The sequence below is a fragment of the Doryrhamphus excisus genome, linkage group LG12 (assembly GCF_037039965.1).
Source record: "Doryrhamphus excisus strain RoL-2023G ecotype Guam linkage group LG12, RoL_Dexc_Guam_v1.1, whole genome shotgun sequence".
Lineage (NCBI taxonomy): Eukaryota > Metazoa > Chordata > Actinopteri > Syngnathiformes > Syngnathidae > Doryrhamphus > Doryrhamphus excisus.
Window position 1 is genome coordinate 12,524,953 of NC_136368.1, and position 21,160 is coordinate 12,546,112.

Sequence of the window (21,160 nt, forward strand, 5' to 3'; positions counted from 1 at the left end):
GTATCGCAGTAGTGACGAGTCAGCGCGAAAAGAGGCCATTAGCTTAGCAGGTTAGCACACATATGAGCACTTAGCACAAAGTACAAAGTTAACGAGAAGACGTCCGAGAGCTGATTGGCTGGAGCACGCGTGAGGGAGGGGGCTCGTGTGTGGTGTGTGAGACCACCAGGTGGGAAACACTAGAACAGTTTTTGTCTTCATTTGACCATTGTCGTGCGGCACCGATAATGGCCCACGCAGGTGAGTTTACCGTCAAGACGTGAGCTCCTGTGTGTGTGTTTACAGTATCGTGCGGACATGCGAGTGCAGTGCGGGTGAGCGATGACACTCGGGCATGCGCAGTGCTTGGCTCAGAGCGGTCATTCGCGCTTCTTGTGTGTCAGTCAGGTAGCGTGTATTTCAATCACGCACACGCGCGCTTCACTTGACTGCTGATTGATCGGCGACGTGCGCGTGAACAGTACCCATCATCATCATCATTTGGTAAGTAATATTTTCCTCAACATCACTTTGAAACTTAAACAATGTAACTAATTTTATCACACACACACACATATATAAATATATATATATATATAAACTTTGAGGCAACAGAAAGCATATTTATTTGCAGTTTAGACTAACCGCTAACCTACTAACTAGTACTCATTCATACTAGCATACATCCGCTCCATAGTCCATAAAACATAATTCGTGGTAATTAATATAGCAGTAAATGCTAGTGGTTAGTTAGTATTAGTTTTGTTTATGGAGCACATAAAGCAATAATAACCACAAAAGAATTATATGAACGACAAAACTGAAATTATGTATTATGTTTCTAACACGACATAGTCAAGCTAATTTTTAACTGCTAATAAATCAGTCAGTCCTAACAAAACAGCACAGGCATGAAAACGACAGTAAATAGTAGTAATAGTAATGTAATGATGTGTGTGTTGATAGTGTCGACAAAATGTTTAATTCCTACGTATGCTTCATTAAGTCACTCTCTTCTTCTCCTCCACATAAATCAATGTGACCTATTTATGCAACATGACAGCATTACACCCTCTATGTGTGTGCGTGTGTGCGCGCTTGTGAGTGTGTGCCAGGACTCCAGCAGTGTGCAGATTGAGAAGCAGCATGTTGTTACATCACTTTGCAACCTGAGCGCACACACAAAACACAGATAATGTGTGTCATTTGTATTGAAACGTGTACTTGTACAGTCGTCCCTCCCCACTTTGTAGTTAGAATTTGCAGCTTCACTGTATTATGTTTTTAAAATAATATATTAATAAATCACAACGTTTTCTGGTTGAATACAGCCTATTAATAGTTTAAATATTTTTATTTAAATATTCATAATCGATCAGTCCAGGGTCCTCTCGCCCAAAGCCAGCTGGGATAGGCTCCAGCATACCTCGTGACCCAAGTGAGGATAAGTGGCATTGAAAATTGATGGATATATTACTTATTTTTTGCAAAATGAAGCATTTTCAAACATCAAATAAAAAACATTCATTCATTCATTCATTTTCTACCGCTTTTTCCTCACAAGGGTCGCGGGGGTGCTGGAGCCTATCCCAGCTGTCGGGCGAGAGGCGAAGTACACCCTGGACTGGTCACCAGCCAATCACAGGGCACATATAGACAAACAACCATTCACACTCACATTCATACCTATGGACAATTTGGAGTGGCCAATTAACCTAGCATGTTTTTGGAATGTGGGAGGAAACCGGAGTACCCGGAGAAAACCCACGCATACACGGGGAGAACATGCAAACTCCACACAGAGATGGCCAAGGGTGGAATTGAACCTTGGTCTCCTAGCTGTGAGGTCTGCGCGCTAACCACTCGACCATAAAAAAACATAACCAACTAAAATACATATATATGGCATTCAGAAGACTCATTCAAAAACGCTGTAAATGATGTGTGGTATTCTACACTGGTCACTAGGTTTCAGTAGTGTTACTGTAATGTCTGGTGAGACATTTCAGTATCAGACTTGAGCTCACAACAGGCATAATCATCCTTAATAAAAACATGGGCTACTGTTGTGGCCATAACCCTACGTACGTAATCCAACTGAACTCTGAACCTTCCTGTCTGCCTGTCACTCAGCGTCCCTAAGGAACACATTTATAGCAACACATATTATTTACTCAACGGCGGTCGAGTGGTTAGCGCGCAGACCTCACAGCTAGGAGACCAGGGTTCAATTCCCACCCTCGGCCATCTCTGTGTGGAGTTTGCATGTTCTCCCCGTGCATGTGTGGGTTTTCCGGGTACTCCGGTTTCCTCCCACATTCCAAAAACATGCTAGGTTAATTGGCGACTCCAAATTGTCCATAGGTATGAATGTGAGTGTGAATGGTTGTTTGTCTATATGTGCCCTGTGATTGGCTGGCGACCAGTCCAGGGTGTACTCCGCCTCTCGCCTGAAGACAGCTGGGATAGGCTCCAGCACCCCCGCGACCCTCGTGAGAAAAAGCAGTAGAAAATGAATGAATTAATATTATTTACTTTTTATGACTATTACATTGAATAACATTAATGTAAATATGACTATAAGGGTGTTAGTTAAAGATTAGAGGGCTCTAATAATGTTAAAGGGGACCTATTATACTTTTTCCACATGACCTATAAATGTTGTTGCAATGTTGTATTCTCATGTCAAATGATGCCAAAGCATCAGATAATGAGGTTTGCACATTTGGAAGTGAGCCCTGTAAAATGTTTTGGATGGCTCTACACATTTGGTTTTATAGAGTTTTTCTAACACAGAGTTTTGGACATTATTATTTATATGGCCTGCAGTCATTAAACAGAGATCTACGTATCTGGAATGCCTCGTTAGCCCTTGGGAGTCTGACCAATCACAGCAGAGTGGTCATACCTTTAGGAGGGCCGTTTGAGCCAGAAGGAGGAAGCATGGCAGAATGAGGTGCAGAATCTGGAAGATCGAGAAAACCTCCCGTTTGGGTTATCGTGTGTTGCTGCTCTATAGGAGTCCACAACTCAATACAAAGTGCCAAAAATTAGCATAATAAGTCCCCTTTAAAAAAGGTTTTTCTATGTTCTAACTGTGAAAATATTCAATTTAAAAAGAAGGAAGTTAATTTGTCACGGTCAGGTCTGGAACCTTCTTGCACCTTCATCTCTGATATTGTGGCATATTATGGCATCTTGTTCAGGCACATATTATTTGCACCTTTATAAGCATGACCATAAGGACAGATGTTCACAAGCAACGTGCGTGCTCACATTCACTTCAGGAGGCATTCAAAGTGTTTAATGAGGAACACTTTATTACTGCCCACTATTATTGTCTATACACCACGTTGTGTAGTGTAATGTTTGTGTGTGTGTGTGTATGCGTGCATAGCAGCAAAGCGCTAACAGCTAGCCACCTCATTACACCAATTCTGTCTGCTGTGATTTATGGAGCTACCTGTGTGTGTGTGTGTGTGTGTGTGTGTGTGTGTGTGGACTTGTGCACCTGCTTGGCATGTTATTGCAGGAAATATTTTAATTAATGTTGCGTCAAGGGACCCCTGGGCAACAAGGAAACGATGCTAATCAAATGTGATTGGAAACATTATTTTAATTAAACGCACAACACAATTTTAGGAGTGTGTATGCATGTGTGTGTGTGTGTGTGTGTGTTTCTGAGCTGTTCTTCACTGAAAGTCAGTGAAGATCACTCTGATGTAGTTCAAGGTCACAAAGTAGTTCAATCAGTCGTTCTTCATTAGTCATCTTCCAACATGATGTCATAATGACTATTTGGTTGAATTTTAACAATAGTCTGTTCCAGGGTCAAATTGTGGCCATCATCACAACATTATTAGGTGTACAGACAATGATTTAGGTCACATTTAAAGCATATTTGTTCTGTAAATACTTATCAAACTCCTGTAAGGTGCTTAATTCCTTGGAGGAGGTAACAGAGCGACCAATGTAGCTTCATGCTGTGAAGTGTCAGCTTTCTTCTTCTTCTTCACCCGCGGAGTGTCAATGAATCTTTGATGATTCAGCACTTTGTGAAGGAAGTGATGTCATTACCCCCGTCTCACCTTTCTGGACAGCCAATCACGTGGCCCACACTTAACTGATCACCCTTCAAACCTTCTTGTCTACATTTAGACGAGAGTTGTATGTCTGAAATGGAATACTTCCATCGGTACACAATGTTTCCCCTACACTCATTGTGTCATTGTCGTTGTGGAGAATAGATTTGACCTTGCTCATAAACACATTGGAATAGGACTATCTGTTAATGTACTGCAGCTTGTCGTTCCAACTCCGTCCTTCATTCATTCATTTTCTACCGCTTTTTCCTCACGCTTTTATTCCAGCTGTCTTCGGGCGAGAGGCGGGGTACACCCTGGACTGGTCGGCAGCCAACCACAGGGCACATATAGACAAACAACCATTCACACTCACATTCATACCTATGGACAATTTGGAGTGGCCAATTAACCTAGCATGTTTTTGGAATGTGGGAGGAAACCGGAGTACCCGGAGAAAACCCACGCATGCACAGGGAGAACATGCAAACTCCACACAGAGATGGCCGAGGGTGGGAATTGAACCCTGGTCTCCAAGCTGTGAGGTCTGCGCGCTAACCACTAGACCGCCGTGCCGCCTCCAACTCCGTCCTGTAGAAGGTATTTTAACTCTTCATTTTTCAGGTCTTACGTGTAAGTACCGTACTGCACCAATAGTAATGGACTCGCCATCATGGCAAAAGCGTCACATAGCTCACAGCTGTGACAGTCAAAGGGCAGATGTGTTCACGTTTGGTGGGGGTGAAGGGGTGGGCCGTGGGAGGAGTCACAGGAGTGTCAGTGCTGCTTTAGAGGCGCACTAATCTCTGAACACGCACACGCGCACTTTAATGTGCGGATTATAATCTCAATCCCACAATCCTCTTCTGCCCCAACCAATCATTGTTTGTGTGTATGTGTGTGTGTGTGAGTAATGACACTGCATGTCATCTGCGATGTTTGCTGAGACAACATGGTCATGTGACTGTCCACCTCAACTTCGTCCCTTATCACTGCAAACATGTACCCGGCTTTTACTTATGACATAACACAATACAACTACTACAAGTTTAAATACCAAAAGTTATCTTTTTATGCTATTTACACTGTTTATCCTGCTTCTCTTCTTTTTACACTTAAGAATCTTTAAAACATGACTTAAAACATTGTCTGTACGTGTAACAAAGCTTTCTTGATGAACACAGATTGAGTATTTCTGTGTACTGTACATGATTTCCTGTGGGAACAATCCACAACTTTACACCAAAATGTGATGTGATATTCCTTTGGTCCATGGCTCCCTTCTCTCAGTACATCACATGGTCATTTGCATCCTCTTGGCCAGCGTTTCTGGAAATCTTGTAGGTGCAATCATGAAAAAAATAAAGATGCTTAAAAAAATTGTAACATAACTATACATAAAATATTATGTACATGGATACATATTTTGTGGAGTCAGGGCTATTGTATTAAAAAATAGTTGTTGCAAGTTTTTGTTATTTTGTTTCATTGTGTTTCTGGGAGCGGGGACCCTTATCACTTTGTTCTACGATCCTTGAACGCAGCCTAGTTCTCCGATGCTGCACAGATAAGAGACTTATACTATATTTTTCTCATTCGTCTTTGACCTAAAATTTGTTCCCAAATGTTTATGCTGTGTGGGAATACATAAAGGTTAGATTTTATGACGTTTTTGGATGCTAATGTGCAAATTTGTCACAGTATCTCCAGGCTCGTTTTAGTATTGAATGGTATGTATTCATTTTGTGGTTACAAGTTGAGGTTGTAGTTGTTTTAACGAGAATAACAGGGACGAGTGTCGACCAAGATGCTAAGTCAATTGTTTGTGTGTCCTGACACGTGAGCGTGTGTGAGTAACAGCAGCTTGTTGCCTGAAGGTAGAAGGCAACCACTCATGGACATCTCTTTTGTATGTCTTTGTCCGCTCTGTGGGTGTGTGTGTGTGTGAGTGAGTGAGACTAACATTAAAGCCCCTCCCACCTCCATCACTGGCCTACTGAAAAAGATGAAGTTCAGTGGTGCTTCTGGGTGAGTTACACTTAAAAACTGCTCCAGAATGTTCCTCACATGGAAGATCTTGCAATAGGACAAATAGCAGAACAATGATAATGAGTGAAATAATCAAGTTTAGTCGTACTGTATTGCAAAACAGTAATCTGTTCCAGGGTCAAACCATGACCATGATTTTATTTAGAAAGGGCAATTTCCTGTGGGCAAGTGAACAAGTCGTAAAAAGCATTCAGTTCAGATAATGCTATGTCTCAATTCATGACTTCTCACCTTCAGCGATGAAGACACTCAGACCCCCCCACTTCCTGGAGGGTGGACCGACACTCACTCTCGCAAGTGCGTGTCCACAGCGGATGGATGCACCTGCTGTCAGCGTCAGTTTGTCAGCTGAGCAGATGACAGGTGAGCGGCATCCACCAACGCTGTTCCGACTTAATTGTTTTGTGTTGACTCTACCTTGTGTTTCCTCAGCTGCTGGTTCCACCTACTCGCTGTGTGCTGTGTGCAACTTGCAACTAACCTCAGCGGCTCAGGCTCAGCTGCACTACAACGCACGCTCACACTTGCGCCGTGTACGCCAGATGAAGGTGGGCCAGGCGGGGGCACAGGTAGCAGGTATGCCCCCTAATCGCCCAAAACTAATTCCAGCAAGATAATGTTAGCAGCCTTAGAAATGTTAACATTAGCATGTCAGCAGCACTTCCAGCATTTGTTAGCAGGTGAGCAGTGATAGCATCAGCATTAGCAATGTTAGCAGTAGTAGCAGCATTAGTGTAGGATGCCATGTGCCAATGATTCAGGTGATGTTGTCTTCCAGCAGGGGGGCAGTCCAAGCTCCTTCCACAGGCATCAGGTTGCTGTCAATCCACACAAGTCCAAGGGTCAGAGCATAGCGCCCCCCTGTGCTCAACTTCAGGTAGGACAACAAGGTCCCAAGGCAAACGGACACTTGTGGCCCCCACATCCTTATGCTGTACTGACAATATTCATTCATTTTCTACGGCCTATCGTCACGAAGGTCGCGGGCATGCTGGAGCCTATCCCAGCTGTCTTCGGGTGAGAGGCGGGGTACACCCTGGACTGGTCGCCAGCCAATCACAGGGCACATATAGACAAACAACCATTCACACTCACATTCATACCTATGGACAATTTGGAGTCACCAATTAACCTAGCATGTTTTTGGAATGTGGGAGGAAACCGGAGTACCCAGAGAAAATGTACAGTGAGAACATGCAAACTCCACCGCCGTGCAGCCCCGTACTGACAATATATATTAAATTTTTTTTATTTCCATTTAGGCAAAATTTTCCTGCTTTTGAAATCTATTGTCTGTCAGCTTAAGTTGCTACACTGTAAAAACTAATACATTGAAAAAAATTATGCAACAACGCGTTTATTATTTTTTCAATTTTTGACAATATCGTCACAATTTTTGTTTGACAACCGAAATTGAGTTTTAACTTGGCGTTCAGTTAATATTTGGACATTTAATAAAAATTCTTCTACAACAAAACATAGCAAATCAAGTTTTCTAAGTAGTTTATTTGAATAAACAATATTCAATAACATTCAATAACAATTACAGCACAGCTGGCACAGTTATCCTTTTGCATACTTAAGCTAGTGCCAAATGTAAAACATCTGCGTCACAATTACACAATTACACAAATACGATTTAAGCTTCAAACAGTTTTTTTTGCAGGTGCCTACTTGGAATAAGCACAGAAAATTGAGAAACATTTTCAACAGTGCTATTCTTGAAACTCATTTTGCATTAATTTTCAAGCAAGAGCTTTAAAAAAAACAAAAAAAAAACACAGCAAGGCTTGTTCTGAGTGGAAGCTGTCCTTTCAAAGCGCCTGCTAAAGCCTGCTATTTTGACAATAATGGATATGTGCTGGCTCATTTTGAGGGCATAGCAAATTTACAAGATGTACAATCACATTGTATAAAAAGAATATAAAAGGATAATAAAATATTTGCTGAAATGTGAGGGCCCCAGTGTGCACTCACTTTAGTCACACACTAATTCAAGAGCAGCATGACTAATTGACCACAGACTGTAGGAACAGTTAATTTGTACATAGTCATTTCTTGTAATTACAATGAATTCCATAAAAATATCCTAAAGTCCCCAAGGCAGACAACCAGGCAGCACCAGTAGATAGCTACTTCTGTTTACTTCAATAGACCGTTTTTGCGGGAACCACAAAATCCAAAGAACTGAATAAATAAGTGCAGATTCTGTAAGAACTATGAAGCTTAGTGTGCTGGTTATCGCGTGTAGCTGCTCTATAGGAGTCCACAACTCAATACAAAAGGGCTGAAAAAATTTGCATAATAGGTCCCCTTTAAGAAAAGAGAATAAAGATCTTACAAAAGTTGCCAAAGGAATGCAACAACAAAGGCTGAGTGTTACGTTTGGTTGTATGGTGGACCCCAGAGGCAAAAGGAGACAACAAAAATATATGTATTCTTTAATACAGTCCGAAAAAGTTAACTCAAGGTCATGGGGCAGAAGGCACACCATGCAGCAGTCCAGAAACAAAAGAACTCCCAAAAACGTCTGGAGGAGGCTGCGGTCTACTGGGTAGTAGTCAGAGGACCAAAAATAGTGCAGGGCTCAAACTACAAGAAAAAGGTAGCGGGATAAATGGTGGAAAAGGTTCACATTCCAAGGAAGAGTGGCTATCTGAATGCCATGGGAGATAAAGGAATAATCCAGCAAAACCCAGCTGACAGCAGTGAGCCCAAGTAGCTCCTGTAATCAATTACAGGTGTGCCCAGTTGAACAGCCTCCTCCCAGAGGCTGAAAAAAAGAAAGGAACAGACAGACAAAATAATAGGAACAGCAGGAACAACGTAACACTAAGTACAATAAACCTAACATAACCTGTTAAATTATGATACCTGAAGAAGCATCCTTAATCTGTCTGATTGTGATTCTTATAGTTCTCTCCTTGATGATAAAGCTATTTGTAAAGATGTAACGAGGTCACAGCAGTAGGTCCACGTTGTCATGGCAACCACTGGGATTTTTTTTTTTTAATGGCTGCTCAAATCTGACCAACAGCTGTGTGTATGTGTATGTGTGGCTTCACTTTTGACCTCAGCCTTTGGATGGTGGTGGCTTTAGCTCCGCCCACCCACCTGTCACTCTAGCATAAACCAAACCAACCAGTCTATGTGTCAGGGTTCCATGGAGTTGTTTCTCCCCCTACTGGTGAAAAGATTTTGTACAGGAAAAGAAGGTTGATCAACAACCACGTGACTCCCCTCTCTTGATCTCTTCATCAGTGCACTTCCCAATGCATACCTTTTAACCATCATTGGATGTGACATTCAAATATCTTTAATTATATTTAACTTTACCATACATCATCTTCTTTAACACACATACACAGTTGTAATTCCATTCTGTGTGTGTATCAGTGTACACTCATGAAACATTCACACACACACTGTCCATTACGTGATGCTCGCTCAACCATGGCAAGCTCTTTGGCCTCCTCCTCCAGGCTGACATCTTGGTGGGTGTTTATGTGTGTATGTGTGAGCAGCCTATCAGGAGCCAGGTCAGATGATGTCATCACCAATACAAATGCTATGAACACACACACATTACACATTGTAAGTGTAAAAAAACTTCAGGGATTACTTTTGGACTTTTGTAAAGACATTTGCGACGTTTACATGAGGAGTTTTTCCTCCTTCCGAATGGAATCTTTCTGAAAGACTTTTCTGAAAACAATGGTATACATGGAAACGAATAGTCCAATCTCTGTTCTACATGTGCCGCTGTAATCTAACAGAATAACCCCTTTTTAAGGTCACACGCAAAGGAAGTTGATAACCATCGTCTTGGGACCAATTAAGTCTGATTCCTAGATTGTGAATTTTTGGTTCTGTTTTATGTTCTGTTGAGCTGCAATCTTGAACACAAAGCCTTGGTGGGTTGATCTACTTCTGCAGAATACCCCCTAGCTCTTCAGTCGTGTTGTATTGTCATGGCGACAGAGCGGAAGTTGTTAGCTTGGTTAGCTCATTGTGCTAATTAGCTGTCAAAGCTGCATATGTCTTGTAAACCATGATGTGTCATGTGACTTCACTGTCATGCTGGTGGTATGAAACAAACATCGGAGATACCTTGACGGTTCTGCATGCTGACGTGTGTGTGTCATTCTTCCAATTAGCCATTCATTGAAAGTTCATGGAAAAAGTTGGACCTTTTATTGTAATTATTCAAGAAAAAAATGAGCCCCACAACCAGGATGTACACCTACACATGTTCCTATAGTCTGAGCTTGCTGATGTCTTATTTGAGAAAAGGAATGTGACCTACTTACACTCTCTTCTTACATTAACATGTCTGTGTGTGTGTGGGTGTGTGTGTGTCAAACCGCTCACTCGGGGACCTCAGGTTACCTCCACCAAGTATTTGTCACCAAAATAACACCGAAACTATTTACATGAAACACTGCACGGAGGAATAATCTCACAGAATCTGACAAGCAGTGTTTGTTTCCCTACATCATCCACGCAGTAGACATTAGCGCCACCTCCAGGACTGCAGTATATAGCTTGAATCTTACCTTGCATACAGCTGTATCGCAGATGGAATGCTGTACTTCTGTCAGTACACTTCAAGTACTTCACTACAAATATACTGTGCACAATGTGTATTTGAGCCGATCTTAAAATGGCAATTATTGGTGTGTAGTAAGGCTGAATCCCTTGGGGAAGAAGTCACTAATAAATGGGACACCGCTTGATTATCATTATCACTTGCTGGCTCAGACAAAGGCAGAAGATGAGATATAATTAACTTGTTTGATCATTTATGAAAGATCTATCTGTGTGAACTGACTAGTTATAACTAGCGACTACCAACAATTCAAAACATGGAGAAGTGAGATTCAGTGTCCATCACTGCGCACTCACCATTTTGACCGTCTTTGCTAACATCGTGTTACTGCAGTGCATAACATTTTATTAATTTGTATTCATAAATACAGAAGTGCACCAAATGAGACCACCAGTGTTCCACCAGGGTGACCATATTGGGTGATGCAAGCTAGCACCTTAAGCTTGAAGCTTGTTTTCTCCTACTAGGTCACACTGTTGCCTTGGTAGAAGTCATTCATGGAAGGCTTAGTCCATATGAGGAATGTTAGCACATTCTTACAACTTCATAATAATAAGACAAAATGTACAAATGTTACTATTCCAGTATGAGCTTTAAGTGGTGTAGAGAGTGACTGGTTCACGTAGCACCAGTGTAACATCATCTGTAAGTAGTGCTCATCTATGTCTTGTCGCCGCGATCACGTTTCTCCTCTGGGAGCCAAAATGGCAGTGGGGGATTAGGAAGTGACACCCGGTGTTTTGGATAGCGATGACGCGTGTCACCTCCGCTGTGGTCACCTGATCCACTGCCTTTTGCCGGCAGCGGCGATGAGCTGCTTGTCTTTGAGGCGCACGCTCAGGAAGCGATGAGCACCTTTCGGGAAAGTTCTCTTGAGATTGGAGGACGTATGGAGGACAGGTCAGGTAGGTCACTTCCTGTTGGTGCTAATGAGCTTCTAGATGCTAATCAGTATGCTAGATATGAATGAAGATGACACGGATACCAATAAGGCTTAGAACAGTGGTTATCGAACTTTTCACAGCTACGTACTAGTGGTGGGAAAAACCGTTCATTTCAGTGAACCTGATCATTCCGGTTAATTCAGTAAAAAGACTTTCAGTCAGCTAACCCCACCCATCCACAGAGCGAGGCGCAACAATAGGATAAGACAGGCAAGCACGCAGATAGTCCCGCCCTGCAAAAGGAATGGTGAACTGATTCTTCAGCCAATCAAAAAAAAGCATTTGCAACTGAACGGACTGAACGGGTTTTTTAGGGGCGGTGACTTTGTTCATTCCGTTCACAAAAAAGAACTAGTTCTTTTGACCCATTCGTTCATGGCCGACACACCACTACCATGTACATCTTCAGCCATCTGACTGGAGGTCATGGACCCCCCACTGTTGCACACTTAAAAAAGATAAGAAGAATAGGAAATACATGTTTGTCTGCAGCGTTGAAGAAAGTCATACACATAAGTGTCACACATGGTGTGTTCAAGGACCGCCGAACAAAGCGCCTGCATATCCCAAAGACACATTATTCTTGAAAGCATTCATTTACTTCCATTTTCAAAATTGTCAGTCCATCCAGCAAACATGTCAGCAAACACATAAAAATTAAATGCATACAACTCAGAAAACAGCACCACTTAAGAAGACCAGCTCTTCAAGATTGAACATGTACGTCATCATCAGACTTACTTATATGTTCATGTAATGTACACGAAATAATCACCAACTGTAACCTCTAACTGTTGCACCGCAGTAACCAATCACAAGCTTCATGAAAGTTTTGGGGAAAGGACACTTTGCAACAACTTTCTTTGAAAAAAGTCCCAGTCCAGTCCGGTACAACTGCCAAATCAATTCTTCAGGCTGGCCTTCCATCTGGATCTGCACCAAATTCATCTTGCTTTGCCATTGTGACTCCACCTGAGTCACAAGTTTTATCACTTTTGTCTAATCCTACAGGCTAACTGGCTGATTACAACAAACACCTCTTGGCTTTTGTGCCTGGTGGGGGTAATGAACTGTGTCTATCATATCAATTTGACAAAAATATATTACACATGTGACTGCGCAAGTCACACTGCTCAAGGTACTACAAGGTACCAGACGCCCCAGCTTCTTTGATGGCCACGTCTGGCCCATGTACTTGAAACACAAGAACTCCAGTGGTTAGCGCACAGGCCACACAGCCAGGAGACCCGAGTTTGATTCTCTGTGTGGAGTTTGCATGTTCTCCCCGTGTGTGTGTGGGTTTTCTCCAGGTACTCTGGTTTCCTCCCACATTCCAAAAACATGCTAGGTTAATTGGCCACTCCAAATTGTCCATAGGTATGAATGTGAGTGTGAATGGTTGTTTGTCTATATGTGCCCTGTGATTGGCTGGCAACCAGTCCAGGGTGTACCCCGGCTCCCGCCTGAAGACAGCTGGGATAGGCTCCAGCAGGCCCATGACCCTCGTGAGGATAAGCAGTAGAAAATGAATGCATGGATGGATGGAATATTACACATGTGTAAACAAAACAAATTCAAGTCAGTGAAAATAACTTGTCATGTGACATAATGCGAGTCCGATAGCGTGAGACATTAATAGTTTTATGTCGAGTTTTATGTTTGACCGGTTTGCTTTTTGACTCCTATGTGTACACTGGAGGGGAAGGTCTTTTATTTTGGCGGGTCCACACTATATGTGCATTTAAAAATAGACGTAATATTACTTTCATGAATGCGTTGGTGACAGCTGTTTGATTGTTGTCACCTTGTTGACCACTTCGTCACGCTGATGATGACTTGTTACACACACACACACACACACACACGAAGGTCGTGTCAGGACAACTAACAATAGAACATGACATGGTGTCATGTTCCTGCTGCTTGCTTGAATAAGTCTACATGTTACTCATACTGTAGTATAGTACATATAGTCATTTTTTGTGTATATGATTGTTCAAGTACACAAAAAGTGTACTAATAATACTTTTTCAATTCTTGCAGGACGTGTGTGTGCGACACTGGCAGGTGCCCTGCCTGGCCTGATAGGTGGCGCTGGAGGTCCATCCGTCCTGATGAAACCCTTTTTGACTTTTCCCATGGACACCACTGCGCCAGTGGCACTTTTTCCAAACTTTAACACGGTTTGTGTGTGTGTGTGTTTCTGTATGTGTGTACTAATACATTGCAACTTCTGAAGTCAAAATGCTAGCAACAGTACTTCACTTCTTTATACACTTGGATGACAGTTCAAATGTGCACATGTGCACAGCTTTTGTGATATGCTATTGTCGTTAATGTCTGTCTCTCAGATGGACCCCGTGCAGAAGGCCGTCATCAATCACACCTTTGGTGTTGCCACGACGATCAAGAAGAAACAGGTGATCACGTGCGGCGTCTGCCAGCTGAGGTTCAACTCTAACGTGAGTGGCAGCGTTCAGCCCCGCCCCATGACCCCTGCAGTAGCTTTGATTGACAGTTGGTTTGGTCCAGTCACAGGCAGAGGCTCACTACAGAGGCAGTCGTCATGCCAAGAAGATTAAGTCTCAGGAGAACAAGAGCCAGCTGTCAATCACTGCACAGACCAATGGCAACAACTCCAGCGATTCAGGCCCCGTCCCTCCAATGACCACCAATCAACACACAGGTAAATTGAACATGAAGGATGCCTGAGTGCAGCTAAACTTGTGACTTCTTTTTTCTTGTTCTTCACATTCTATGTCTTTTTCTTCTCTTTCATCTCTTCATCCTCTTCTTCTTCCACAGATGTCCCCTCCCTCAATAGCCCCGCTCCCCTAGCCCCCTTCCGCCTACCCTCCTCTTCCACACCCCTCTCCTCACCCTCCTCCAGCAGAGCGGGAAGTGAGACTCCTCCCACCAGCCCTGCCTCCACCCTACCTGCATCCTCTTCCTCCCCTCCAGCCCACACCTCCCCTCCTCCTCCTTCTCCTCCATCATCACAGGACGCTCCGCCCATCATAGAGTCCGAGGAGGAGAAGGCAAAGAAGCTTCTTTATTGTTCTCTTTGCAAAGTGGCTGTCAACTCTCTGTCTCAGCTGCAGGCTCACAATGCAGGTGAGGGGGGCGGGGCCGGTGTCATTATCATTAGCTTACTTAACGTTATCACTTATATAACGTTATACTTACTTATCGTTTGTCCTCTTTCAGGGTCCAAACACAAGACCATGCTGGATGCTCGGAGCGGTGCTGGTCTAATCAAGTCCTACCCTCGACCCGGCACCAAGCTGAAGACCTGCGTCAACCCAGCAGTGAAGGGATCCGGTCTACAGAACAAAACCTTCCACTGCCAAATCTGTGATGTCCATGTCAACTCTGAGATACAACTCAAACAGGTAGTGACATCATGGAAATGGAAATACAGTAAAGTCTCATTATATAACCGGACTGTCGATATATCCGATCCTGCGCCGAACTGCATTAAAAGTGGGCAATAATGCACTCGACATTGTTCTATAGTATAGAACAATGTCGAGCAGCTTAAATCAATCTTTGCTTAAGGATTTCAATACCAAAAAAGAACACGGCAAACGGCTGCTTCCAGTCAACTTTATTTTTCACACTTCCACCACCAGAGCACAGCACACACACCGATTCCCGCACTTCCTGGTTCACAGGTCATGCTCAACCCGCCCCACATAGCTGGCCAAACACATGCCTGCAACAGAAGAACCAACTGCGTTCGTGAACGCCAGCATGTACATATGAAAAACAGTGATTATTGCAAGCGATAAAAAGATATCTGAATACAACACAATTAAATACATGTATTTGTACGCTTGTGTCTTTGTTGGAATAGGTGTGTATGCTATGTCAGTTGGTTCTTCTGTTGCGGGAATCGGTGTGTGTGCTGCGCTGTGGTGGTGGAAGTGTGAAAAATAAAGTTGACTGGAAGCAGCCGTTCGCCGTGTTCTTTTTTGGTATTGAAATCCTTAAGCAAAGATTGATTTAAGCTGCTTTTGTATCAATATAAGCAGACCAAATTGGCTGGCGGGAGATGAAAAGGGCATCGTAGTAACCGGATTATCATAATAACCGGGTATCGTACTAACGGAACTAATTATATCATAAAAGACTAGAAATTTGCCGGGAAATGAAAATAGTATCGTAATAAGTAGTAATTCGTTATAACCGATATCGATATAACGAGACTTTACTGTAGTTTGTTCTGAGGTCAAGCTGTGGCTTCTCCTGATCTTCTTCCTTGTAATCTCCTTTTTCTTCCTCTCCTTTCTTCCCCTCCTCTTCTTTTCCTTCTACTTCCACCTACAGCCTGAATACAATTGTTTCAAATGTTATATCTCATTAATAGTGTTGTGGTGTCATGTGACTCATTTTTGTAGCACATCACCAGCAGGAGGCACAAGGACCGCGTGGCAGGAAAGCCCAGCAAAGCTAAATACACTCCTTACAACAATAATAACAACAACATGAAAACACAGCGCAACTCGTTCACGGTGAGTCTTGTTGTCATAGCTACATGTCACCTAGCAACACCCCTCATCTCTTTTCTTTTTTCTCTCGTTTTTCTCTCGTTTTCTCTCGTTACCTTCCAGGAGCTGGCCAAGTCCTCTTTTCTTCCCCCTCCTCCGTTCCCCACTCCACCTGCCTCCCTCTCGACCTCCTCCCCCCTCTCCATCACCCTCCAGCCTCGCCCCCCCTCCTCCTCACCCCTGATCACCGCATCCTTCCTACGTTCGGCGCCAGGACCAATAAGAACGAACCACTCCTCCATCCTCTTCACTCCCTACTGACGCTGACCTATGACCTCTGTGGACCACTCCACACCACTGGGCTCATCTTGGACCAGAGCCTGAGCAGAACCAAAGAAACATGGATATCTGGGAACTTCCAGAGCCAATAGCTTGGTGTCTTAACAGTACCAGAGGAAACCGAGGAAACTTTGAAGGTGAACACTGGACCTTCATTGAGAGAATCAGCACCAAAATGAAAAAGGACAACTGCGGGTCTGGATGGGTGCGTTCAAGTTCTGGAGTTGCTGTGAGGTCAATGACCTGCCAGAATCTTTAGACTTTTGAACAGGAGTAAGATCTGACCCTCATAGAATGGGTCAGAAGCTCCAGGTTTTGGACCCTGGATTTGCATTTCTTTCTATTTGCTCTTTGAACTTCTTTTCCAGTATGTTTGGGTCGACCCTCAGAGGTTTGAAGAGGTTCTCTTGACTAGGAGCCACTAGAGGGCAATGTGTCATCAGCTCCATCAGGCTGGACCTGTGAGGTACTTCATGACCTCTTTAACATCCATGTCTCACAGGCAGCAGAAAACACGATGAACATGATGAAGATGAGACCCCCTCCGACACATGCTGTCGGTTTCTACTTCTCTCGTGCTCGTTTGCTTCCTCCTGAACAACTTGAAATGTGTCTTTAAGTCTTCCACACGTTATGATGATGACAATTGTAATGATGATACTGAGGAAGAGGGTTAGGGTGATTGTGGCAATGATGATTACATACAGACCTGATCAAAATCTTAGGACCAGTTGAAAAATTGCTAGAATATTCCTTTTTTATAAGTAGAGCTACAATATGCAAAAGAAAGAAGGGGGAGTGAGACAAAAACCATTTGGAACTTTCATTCATTTTCTTCCGCTTTTTCCTCACGAGGGTCGCGGGGGGTGCTGGAGCCTATCCCAGCTGTCTTCGGGCAAGAGGCGGGGTACACCCTGGACTGGTCGCCAGCCAATCACAGGGCACATATAGACAAACAACCATTCACACTCACATTCATACCTATGGACAATTTGGAGTCGCCAATTAACCTAGCATGTTTTTGGAATGTGGGAGGAAACCGGAGTACCCGGAGAAAACCCACGCATGCACGGGGAGAACATGCAAACTCCACACAGAGATGGCCGAGGGTGGGATTGAACCCTGGTCTCCTAGCTGTGAGGTAGAACGCCGTGCCGCCCACATTTGGAACTTGTAATTTAAAAAGAAAAAAGAAATACTGTAGGTTCTTGTTCACCTGATCAAAAGTTTAAGACCTATAAAAGCAAAAGATCTTCTCAAAATTCTCGTTCATGCTCCCTAATGGCTAAAGCAAAGAAGCTTTCTATTTTTGAACATGGTCGGATCATCGATTTGCATAAGCAAGGCCTCTTGCAGCGTACCATTGCTGCTGAGGTTCGACTCAGTAAGTCATTCGTTCTATTTTTTTTGGAAGATCATGAGCATTACAGAACAAAAAGTCAAGTGGTAGACCCCCGAAAATTGATGCTGAGCCGGAGGATTTGATTGGCTGTTCGTCAAGACACGGGGTGGCCCTCAACCCAAATTAAGGCCCTTACTGGTGACGACTACAGCGCAATAACCATCAGACCGAGTCTGTGAGAAAAGGGTTTCAAAAACAAAAATTCACAAACCTCGTCTCCTTCAACGCCACTACACTGCCTGTTTAGACTTTGGAAAAAAGTTTTATTCTCTGATGAGAAAAAATTTTACCTAATCATGATCGGGGTTCTTTTTCATTGAGTGGAACACTGGAGCATTAGGTGGTGCAGGGTTGTCAAACGGTGGATGGTTACATGTAGATGTTGAAGCGGGAACCCCTCATGACTGAGGGCCCTCGTCTGTGTGTTCACAATACTTGCGTGACCAAGGTCGACTCACTCTTTTGGACCATCGCTCATGTTGCCCCGGTTTAAATCCCATATGGAAGATTTGGGGATGGATGGCAAGGGACGTTTATAAAAATGGCCACTAGTTCCAGACAGTCGACGCCCTGAGTGAAGCCATCTTCACCACTTGGAGCAATGTTCCCAATAGCCTCCTGGAAACACTCGCATCAAGCAAGCCCAAACCAACTTTTGAAGTGATTAACAAGAACGGTGGAGCTACTCATTACTGAGTCCTATGAATATTGTTTTTTTGTTATGGTCTGGACAGTTTTTTTGTACTTTTTTGAGCTATGGTCTTAAACCTTTGATCAGCTGATAAACAGCCTATTTTAGTTTAATTGTTGTTTTCATTAAATTACTTTTTCAATGTGCTTTTTGTCACACTTCCCCTCCTTGCTTTTGCATATTGTAACTCTACTTAAAACCTCATTAAGATTCAAATGCGCAAAAGGTAAATTCTAGCTATTTTTCAACTGGTCTTTGATCAGGTCTGTATAACAATGACAATGATAATTGTGTCAATGATGATAATGATAACGATAATTCTGTTGGTGACGATGATGAGAAAGTTGAAGAGGATAGTGATGACAGCGATGTTAAGGATGGCGATGATGATGACGGTGGCAACTAAGATGATAATAATGAGAACTCAGATGGTGACAGTGATAATGATGATGAGAAAACTGGATGAAGGTAATGATAAATATGGTGGCCATGATGAAGGCATAGGGTTGGGCATCGAGTCCCGAGCACCTGGGAACCAGGACTAAGATTCTGATTCTTCTAGGGTCTTTTGACTGTTTTTATTTTGATTCCTACGTTCTATGCACACTTTGCTGGCTGGAATAAATAGTCGTAAACACCAACGAAGAAGAAGCCTGTGAGCACCAGCAAAGAATTGATAAAAAGTTAATTAAAAAGTTAATTTAAAAAAAACAGCGGTTGGCTTAGTGCAACATTTGCAACACAATGGAGGGTGCACGATCAACATAGTTAAACCTCTCGGTTCATGGTGTAGACATAAAACAGTACCTCATCTCTGATGCACCGTGTTGGACTTCCTCTAAGCAGTCAGAATCAGGGAAGTCAACAATAAATGATGTCTGTCTCAGGTCAGTGTAAACCAGGGTTGCAAGATGCTATCTGATGGGTAGGCAAGTTTATTACATCTACGTATGTATGCAACCGTCAAGGGACCTTCTCAACTCATGTAAAGCACTTCCGGCCTTCAAAATATGAGCGCTTTGGGCCGTATCCTGTTTACCTGTGTTCACAAAATAAAGGTTTTATGAAAAATAGCTTCCACCAGTGCTTCTCAAATAGTTGGACGTGGCCCCCTGTTTGTTTGAAGGGGGGGTGAACTCCTTTAATCCTGGATCATTTCAAGTTGGTGGAATAATGTCTCCCTGCCGCACCCTGCAGCCAGCTGGAGGATCCTCCTTCTCTCACTTTCTATCCATGTGTTATTGCGCTTGTGTGTGTGGAATGAGTACGAGAGCACTATGCATGGCCTCTTGCTTCCCCCATACTCTTTTTCCTCTGGAGCCAGAGCACAACACTGCCTTGTTCCTCCTCCTCCATCTTTAAGTGCCTTTTTAGCTTAGGTCCAGTAACCCCCAGAGAGTTAGCAGTGAAGCCTCAGCAACTGACTTCTACTAGAAATATGAGGTTTCCACCCTGCTTAGGAGCCCCCTGCTGCCAGGTCTGAGTACTTCTCTGTCTTTCTTTCAAAAGCAGTGTCCATCCCCCTCTTCCCAAGTCAGCTCCCATGGTTCATTCACCTCCATTCTATCAGAATTGAGAATGGTTAGAAACCGGAATCATAAGATTCAAATGATGCCCAACCCTAATGAGGATAACTATAGCTATGATGATGATGATATATAGACACTGGTAAGAATGACGAAGATAATGATGCAAGGATGATTATGAGGAGCAATAAGATGACAAAGATGATGATGTTGAAATGATAATGATGAGACTAATGGAGGCGATGATGGTGATGCTGAGAAAGCTGATGAGAATCATGATGGTCATTACGATGTGAGGATGATGATGAAATGATAATCATGAGGATAACGATTACAATGATAGGGGTAAGGATGAGGATGATGTTGCTGATATTTTGAGAATGATGATGGCGAAGAATATGGTGGCGATGGTAATAATGATGAGGATGATAAATATGATGGTGATGATGAACCAGCAAAAAAAATCCTCTGTCTGATGATGTCATGATCTCAAATGTAGCAATATTGAATAAAATAAACTTTGACTGGTCAGCATATACTCATTTTTCTTAGTGTCAAGTAAATGTATGTACCCCTCTAAATGCATGTACCTTAGTCAGTAGTTCCTTAATAGTTCTCCATTATTTCCTCGGTAACTACTCTAAATGCATGTACCTTAGTTATTAGTTCCTTAATAGTTCTCCATTAGTTCCTCAGTAACTACTCTAAATGCATGTACAGAAGAACCAACTGACATAGCATACACACCTATTCCAACGAAGACACAAGTGTACAAATACATGTATTTAATTGTGTTGTATTCAGATATCTTTTTATCGCTTGCAATAATCCTTGTTTTTCATATGTACATGCTGGCGTTCGTGGTTTCTCTCGTGTGTATAGAATCTATACACCACGAAAGAAACCACAAATGCAGTTGGTTCTTCTGGTGCAGGCATGTGTTTGGCCAGCTATGTGGGGCGGGTTGAGCATGACCTGTGAACCAGGAAGTGCGAGAATCGGTGTGTGTGCTGTGCTCTGGTGGTGGAAGTGTGAAAAATAAAGTTGAC

At 43.0% G+C, this 21,160-nt stretch overlaps 1 protein-coding gene across 3 annotated transcripts; it reads left to right on the plus strand.

The window, feature by feature from the left end:
• The first annotated feature begins 235 nt into the window (after positions 1–235).
• znf385b (zinc finger protein 385B) lies at positions 236–21,160 on the plus strand. 3 transcript variants are annotated; one of them, XM_078795194.1, is made up of 11 exons: positions 236–483; positions 6,348–6,473; positions 6,543–6,686; positions 6,889–6,987; positions 13,707–13,852; positions 14,015–14,125; positions 14,196–14,349; positions 14,469–14,777; positions 14,871–15,055; positions 16,064–16,177; positions 16,277–21,160. In XM_078795194.1, the coding sequence occupies exons 2-11, from the start codon at positions 6,350–6,352 to the stop codon at positions 16,472–16,474; spliced, it is 1,584 nt and encodes a 527-aa protein (XP_078651320.1). In that variant the 5' UTR covers positions 236–483; positions 6,348–6,349; the 3' UTR covers positions 16,475–21,160. The 3 variants fall into 3 exon arrangements, with proteins under 3 accessions (XP_078651320.1, XP_078651321.1, XP_057937692.2); XM_078795195.1 differs by having other exon boundaries at positions 6,892–6,987; XM_058081709.2 differs by having other exon boundaries at positions 238–483; positions 13,707–13,846.